The sequence below is a fragment of the Dicentrarchus labrax genome, unplaced genomic scaffold (assembly GCF_905237075.1).
Source record: "Dicentrarchus labrax unplaced genomic scaffold, dlabrax2021, whole genome shotgun sequence".
NCBI lineage: Eukaryota > Metazoa > Chordata > Actinopteri > Moronidae > Dicentrarchus > Dicentrarchus labrax.
The window spans coordinates 5,997,818-6,005,871 of NW_026136714.1; the positions used below are offsets into that span (position 1 = coordinate 5,997,818).

Below are 8,054 nucleotides of genomic sequence, written 5' to 3' on the forward strand. Positions count from 1 at the left end.
CTGTCCTTGACCTGCAAAAGTTTGAGGGCTGAAATTTGAGCAACACAACTTATTTGGTGTAGAACTGGACAAAATGATGTTTAACCAAGGGCGAGGGTGTTTTTTTAGAGGATGTAATGTCCTTGTTTTAACAATATATCTGAGAATGGTTAGATGGACCATTTAGAAAATTAGTAACCAAAATAAAACACTGATCCTGGAAAAAGATTTTCTTGAATATAGCTTTTGGGGATTTTTGGAGAAATCAGTTTTATTCCACTGTATATTTTAATATAACATGTAAGGTGAATATATTTTGCAAAATGTACAGGCATCTAGTGGCATAGTTGCAGATCACTTCACCATCCCCTATCCAAGCGTGTAGGAGAAACTGAAAACGTGAGCAGCATCTAGAACCAGTGATTGGTTTGTCTGTTCTGGGCTACTCTAGAAACAGGGACGCCTCCATGGAAAAACATAACAACTCTTCTATTTAGGTGATTACACTCTAAGTAATACATAATTATGCATTTTATATTCCATTTCTGCCTCTTCAGTGTTGCACACTGGCCCTTTACAGTAATGACATTATCATCACTCATAAATGTTCCAGTATGATGAAATTCCAGCAATATATAAATGTTTTTATTTTGAAAAAATGTAAAAGTGAAATGTACAACAGGAACCAGTTTCTACTGAAACTGTAAATAAATTGCTGATATGTGAAAAATGGGGAGTTTCAAGACAGCAGGAGGGTGTTTCACAGCTCACATAACCCTCACGAATGGACCTCATAAAGAGCTTGCTAAGCATGCTGGGGGCAGGGGAAAAAAAGGGGGAATGACTCAGATTTGTCATGTTTACCTCTGTTCTCCAGTATAATTCTCTATCTAATTCTCTTTCCAGGCCGGCAGGTTTAATGTAGAATCCAATCATCAGCGTCCATTTTATTTCAGAGGAATAGCAATGTTGAAGAAAGTGGGGGAGGGAGAGAAAAGCCTTTCGTGACACTGGAGTGTATTAAAATAACAAGGCTTGTGCATGAAATGTTGCATGAACACAATTCTAAGTAAGGATGCTTGTTATTTAAGAGGCCTTGCCCTAAATGTACAAGGGCAAAGGTTAGTCATCCCAAGAGGGCCGGGTCAGCTGCAAGTCCATGCAATTTCCCCTTAATCCATTTTAAAGATTAATGTCAAATCATGCCACTGTGTGCATGCTATGAACTCCCATAGTGACTTAGCTGGAGGCAGCGTGTGCCTCTCTGTGTACAGTATGTGTGTGCGCTGTACTGCCTGCATGCATGAATGTGTCTGTGCATTTACTGTATACATGTAGAAGCCCAACTTACACTCTGACAGAAATCCAAGCCCAAAAACAGAGAAGAAATTGAAGAAAGGTTGCACTTTTAGATGATCAGTCCTTCCTTTCAGTCCCCTCGAAGAACAAATGAAGCCATCCAGACCAAACTGACAAAGAGTAACACCTGATGAAGCACTCTCTTTTCTCACTGCCCAAGGAAACAGAAACAAATAATGTTTCAGCCCAAATAAGATTTTCACTATTCTCTCTCACATTCCACAGAACACTTTAATTGTGCAAATCAGCTCTTGTCAGCGGCAATGATGCAAGACGGTCTTAAACTCGAGAGTGCTGCTGCCAAAATGAACTGTCCTCATTGATTAACATTATCCATTACCCCAACACTCCTTTGTGGAACATTATTGCAAATCTAGACAGCGAGAGGGATGCTGTTTACCTTGGCAGTCTAGCCGGCTATCCGTCATATACGGTAGCAGATTGGTTGATAACTGCAAATAACACTTACTTATAAAATAAAAAACCTGGAGTCTTCCATTCAGATATTTATTGCACAGAGCCACATTTTGTTTTTAATGACTGTGAATCAAACTAGTTATAATGTTACCATGTACTGTAATTATGCACACAGCCTGCTATATTATTATGCTCAGTCATGTACATGGTTGATTAAAGGTTTGTTTACAGATATGACTGAGCCTGAGTTTCACTGAATGCTAATTGGCAGACTTAAATGAGAATGTGGGTTATTATTTAGGATGACAGCTTTGTGTATTTGTGTACACAGTATGTTTGCATCTCACAGGGCTATTGACAGTGCACTCTGAGTAAAAACAGCTTTGAGCATTAGCCATGAAAAGTCAATAGCAAGAAATTAAGACAGTCAACAAAAATACCAAACACTGGACGGCCAGGGTGGATGAATCTGAGAACATGAAGCGGGATGGATTTCGGGATTGTGCTACCAAGCTTATATGACAAGCAATAACATCAATATTTATAGGAGGGCCTGATGACATTGTTTGTGGTGGGCACCAGGCGCCGGGATCATTCCCAATCCTTCATTCCTTTTTTAACAGATTGTGCTGGCAATGAGAGAGCAGACACGTGGCAGTGGGCCAGGTGATGACTCTGTGTTGATGGATGTGGCAGCCATGACGAGGGGTAACCAGCTTGCCACGGCTATCTGGATCATAGCAGACAATGTCAGAGCTCTCCCCGACTTGTCAGGAGAACAGCATTTTATTAGCTGACAACACTGAAAAAACATTTACTTTGTACTGGAACATGATTTACCGCTAGCACTGAGTTTGGCACTGACATTACAGGTGTTACACACAACATATAAATAATATGATCTGACATCATGTCAGGGCCAAAATCTTGCAGGGAACTTACCATCACTATAACATTTTTACTCACCCACAAATCAGAGTAGTTTTTATAAGTTGTGTAAAGCGTAGAGCATCGGAGACCTTCTTCCCTCTCTCCCGAAAAATACTCAAAATAGCACTTTTGAAAATATTCCCAAGGTGGACATCAAAGAAGTGGGTGAACTCAAAGGATTTAATTTTGTGAGCAACTATTGTAAGTGGCTTCACGATGAATCATGTATTTTCCACCTCATTCATAACAGAGAAAAATCCACTCCTCTTTCTGCAATAAATATCTGCCTGCATTCAGAAAATGTTTTCAGGCCATCATATGTGGAAAATATTAAAATGATTCATACATAAAATTTGTATAAATAGTCTGTGGCCCATTATTACAGAAACTTTTTTTTTTCATTACCTCCCTGTTAGTCCTGGTCTTTTTCAAACATCTGAAGTAATTTCTTGTAATTTGATTATTTTCAAATTAAATCAATCAAATTAAAATGTCTTTTTGATCTGTGTTGCTATACGTAAATAATGTGTTACAGGGAAACTGCAACACTTCAAGAAAACCATGAAGATCAATCTGGAAAATGTCAGGTGGCCTTGTGAAATTGATTTACCCCTGATGATCATGTAGAAAACACGAGAAATGTATGCTATATCTCCTTGATTGATGCAAAAACCAAATGTAAGAATGGCAATTTTCCATTTTACAGGTTTGTTATGTGCAATATTATTCCTTGGCCACAACTAGTAACTTCCTGGAGCTGTTGCAGGTTGCCTGGCAAACTGCTCCCGTTCATATTAAACAGACAAAATATAACGTGTTAATTAGTTAACTTTGGAGCTGCTGGTAGGGGGATTTAGTTCAATTTGGACAGAGGCCAGTTTTCAGTGCTTATGCTAAGCTAAGCTAATCGGATACTGGCAACAACATACTTGCCATACATATACATGCATACTCTCTAACTAACTCTCTGCAAGAAAATAAATAATTGTATTTCCCAAAATGTTGTTCTAAGTACTTGATAAACTGTTTCCCAAGCGTTTCTCCCTGAGGTCAACCTGCAGAGATAACATGCTCATGTCAATATCCTTTTCAGAATTTCACTTTCTAAAATTTTTTTGTAGCATGTAGTCTAATGTGTGCGCCTATCCATACAGCCAGTGAAATCCATTTAGCAAAATCCATATGGCACTCAATTACTATTGTGATGACGCTGTGCAAATGCTTGACATCTGTGAACTAATTTATGAAAACATGAGACAAAATGCATCTGACGACGTTAAATGTCAAACTAACGTTCATGGTTGGGATTTGATGAGTGACAGAGCTCAAAGCACTGAACAGGACTGAAATCTTCTTTGACCCAGGAGAATACAAGATACGAGCATGTATTCCATCCCTCACATTTCAAGAATCTCTGAATGCAGAAAGAGACCCAGGGAGGAAACATAAATTATTTGGCAGTGAATACATGACAGTGAGATGATGTGGGTTTTTTTTTTTTTTAAGGCAACAGGATATGACAAATGAGAAACAAGTCAGGTGAAGAGTAACCTATCAGTAGATTATCAAATTAATAAATGCACAAACATGCATGAAGATGACAGATCGCCTAATGGGGAATGTGCAACATATTTCTAGCTGGAGTTTTATCCTGAGGTGCCGCTGGAAAACTTTCTCATGACATTGAATCCTATTAACTGGGTATTCATCTGCAGAGATTCTGAATAAACAGTAGTCTGCATCATAAAATAATAAATCAAACATCCTCTAAAGTGACATGGTGTGAAGCAAAGTTTGCACACATGAGTATTAATCAATGAAAATAGCAGCAGCAGTACTTAAGGAGGGTCACACCATCAGTCAATATGTCCGCTCTACAGTTATTACCATGGCAGTGATATATTTGTGACGACGGCTGCAAATGCAGATAGCTTAGTATGGAGTGTGGACTGGCAGCTGGAGAGGTGCCAGTTCCACCTCCTGTGCACTGCCGATGTGCCCTTGTGCAAGGCACCACCTGACCCCTGACTGCTCACGGAGCACTGTTACGTGGCTGCCCGTCACTCCACCATCTCTTCACATTTGCATGCCTATAAGCCCTGTGTGTGTTCGTGATTGTGTTTCAGGCCTATGTGTGTGTAAAACAAAAACTATCTTCTTTCTAAATATGTTTTTACTCATAAACCCACAAGGACACATAAGAGTCAAAATACGAGGTTTAATTCTGAATCTCATTCTACCAGTATTTTTTAAAATTTATGGAATAAGATATTCATTTGGAAGTTGGCACAGACAATTATAGGCTATCTAATGTAGACACATACAAAACACACACACACACACACACACACACACACACACACACACACACACACACACAGGCATATTCATAACTTTACATTTTAATTTTAATTTGAATCCGGATCTCTAATGCACCAACAAACGTGACCTCCGTCCTTCCGGGAAGATATAAAGGGAGCGATTTACTTCTCCGTCATGTGAACTACATTTCCCATACGCCGCAGCCTCATTTACATTTCCCACAACCCCTTGCGTCACTCTACAGCTCACAGAAATAAGAAGGTCGCACTGAGAAGCTTTACACCGAGACAGAGAAGAAACCAGACTGCAGTCATGCTGGGACAAGCTGTGAGGCGATTCACGACCTCTGCCGTCCGTTCCTCACACTATGCCGAGGGACCGGGGCATGTAAGTTTGAGACTTAAGGCAGCGTTATTGTTAGAAATGTGACAGTGTCTGTAGCGGGCCTTGTCTGCATCCACAGCCTGACGCTAGCGAGCTAGCATCACTTGGAGGTCATGTCCGTCACTCGTCTAGAGCGAGAATGTAATAATAGCAAAACCAGACACAGACATAGACATATGTCCCTTACAAGGCAACAAAACATTTAAAGTTAATAGCAGCATTGTGTTTTTTTTTAACAAGATGTCTGGGAAGGCTACTTGTTGGTTCACATTAGCTTCGTGGCTAGTTATTAGCCAACCATAGCAATGCTACCGCGTTAGCAAACAACTTTAGCAAGTACGACACCTAAAGTTATCTGACGTTGTGTCATTCATTTAATGCGCCACAGGTGTCTCTGTAACACACAAATACACCCACAAACATTTACATTTATACCTTTTTTTTAATGGAGTTGTTCAGTAATGTTGCTTCCTGCTAACTGTAGTAACTTAAGGTCACAGCTGTATCCAAACAGGCAACCCTGGAGGAAGGTGCTCCTTATGTTTGGGGATTATTCGGATTACACTACCTGTTTCTATTTAAACATCCCTCACATTTTCTACCACTACTCTTTCTAGAAATAAATGAAAGTGAATGTAAATGTAATGGTTATTGATGCTGCATTTGCCTCTGATAAAACATTCTGTGGACACAAGTAATGGTGTTAAATGAACTGCACACCTTTTTTTTAATTATATTTTCTTTATGTAGTTTTGTACATATAACTAAAGAGCGTGGCGTTAATGCTGTATCTTTGTGCCCTCTGCCAGCAGCTCCCTCATTTTAATGCAGAGTATATTCTGTCACGTAAACTATGGGGCTCGACTCCCATAAAACCATTACTACAATTGGAAAGAGTGCAAAGTAAGCATACTTGGCCCCTTAGTCTTATGTTGAAGTATTTTATGTTATGTGCCAAATAATTCACTTTATTGTTCTGGATGAAATTTGTTCATTTGTTAAAATGCACTCCAATGAATCACATTAGCTGTCCAACTCACATATTTGGTGAAAGTATTTTTTTTAAAAGGGGGTGAAAACTATTTTTTTCAGTTTTAATTTCACAGGCAATCCCAGAGCTTTTAAATGCCATTTTTACTGCGAGCCATTCATTCATTTCTGACCCTCGCCTCCTTCTAGTATTTGGATGTATGATGAAGCTCTTTGCACAGATATCTTGCACATAGTGATGGTAACTTAAAAGTAAATCTGAAAATGCCCTGTTCATTGCATTGGGACAAATTTAAACGTGTAACAAATGTCCAAGTCAAGTGATATATATCAATAATAGTAAGGAATTACATCATCAAAAGAATTGCATTCATTTTCTTGGAGTTTCTTTTCATCGTAATGCTCTTGTCTTTTTTTACAGAACCTGCCATTTTCCGTGGAGAACAAGTGGCGTCTGCTCGGCATGATGGTGGTGTTCTTCGGCAGTGGCTTTGCATTCCCCTTCATTGTCGTCAGACATCAGATCCTGAAGAAGTAAAATGGCCCTGTGCTATTACACAGCCATCAAGGTAATTATGACCGCCATGTTTCTCTAGCATATCTGCTTTCATTAAAATGTCAGGATGATGTGGCATTTACTTCAGCCTTGGTTTGAACAGTGACCTCAGACAATGACAGTCCTTCACACTGCGTCTTTAGCCTTTTGCTCAGTGGCATATCTTAAATAAATTACCTGTATATCTGAGAGTGAATAACAAATGTCATGTGGGTTTATACTGACGCTGTGTTGTTTAGATAAGCTTTCACCTTAGCAAGTTAATGTGACAGTTCGTTGCAGACATTGATGTGTATCAGGTGGGAGCCGGTCAGAGTTGTTGTTGTCACATTTATCTTTACTGGTGTTTACTCAGAAATTGCTTTTTTGTCATCAGATGTATGCAAGTCATCTTATCACTTTTTGCCCCATTTCCTTGTTCTCCCTGCAGGTTGTCAGCTGGAACATATTTATCCATCAGAGTTCTATCCGAGCAGAAGAATGGAAATCTCTTAATTGTCTTTGTAAATAAAGTTTCCTCAAATATGAACATGTCTGTTCTTATCTTTTGCTATACTAGACTATGCTTTACATGTAATAGCCATTATATGTAAAGGTAAAAGCTTCTCACTTTTAGCTACCCAACAGACTTGATTCATTGTAACATACTTAAGAAAATGTTATTACATAAGCGAAGATAATTTGTCTGTGTCCTAGACGATGAAGCTGGTGAGAATCTTTTTATAGTAACCAAACATTCTGTATTTAGCTTTTTAATGAATATAGCCAGCAGTGCTTAGTTTGATTTCTCCTTGTACCTTTATGATATCCACAAAAAGTGCTTCTCCGAATTTATGAATGCCATTGCTAACAGCAACTTTATTCTAGTACTTAATAGATCCCTAAAGATTAATTAAATATGTAGCCTTATGGCGTAAAGTCAACATATTGTAAAAATAAAATGAACAGTGAACCCATAACTTGGGATACTTAAATCCTTTGTTGCTGGCAAGCTAAAGTGGAAATTGAACATCAGTGTGAGGGCTCCAGAATCCAGTCCTCCACTTCTGATAGGTATTGTGCCCTCACCCTATAGCTCAGCTATTCAGCTTAACTCTACTGAATAACCTATTTCAAT

The 8,054-nt window shown here is 38.9% G+C and overlaps 1 protein-coding gene across 1 annotated transcript; it reads left to right on the forward strand.

Moving 5' to 3' along the window:
- The first annotated feature begins 5,221 nt into the window (after window positions 1-5,221).
- On the forward strand, window positions 5,222-7,466 carry LOC127376675 (cytochrome c oxidase subunit 7C, mitochondrial). Its single transcript, XM_051423791.1, has 3 exons — window positions 5,222-5,394; window positions 6,803-6,950; window positions 7,368-7,466. Exons 1-2 carry the CDS (start codon window positions 5,320-5,322, stop codon window positions 6,917-6,919), a joined length of 192 nt encoding a protein of 63 aa, XP_051279751.1. The 5' UTR covers window positions 5,222-5,319; the 3' UTR covers window positions 6,920-6,950; window positions 7,368-7,466.
- The last annotated feature ends 588 nt before the right edge of the window (window positions 7,467-8,054 follow it).

Coding starts and splice junctions, on each gene's coding strand:
- LOC127376675 (XM_051423791.1), top strand. CDS start 5,320: ATGCTGGGACAAGCTGTGAGGCGATTCACGACCTCTGCCGTCCGTTCC. Junction 5,395..6,802: donor ATGCCGAGGGACCGGGGCAT/GTAAGTTTGAGA, acceptor CTTTTTTTACAG/AACCTGCCATTTTCCGTGGA.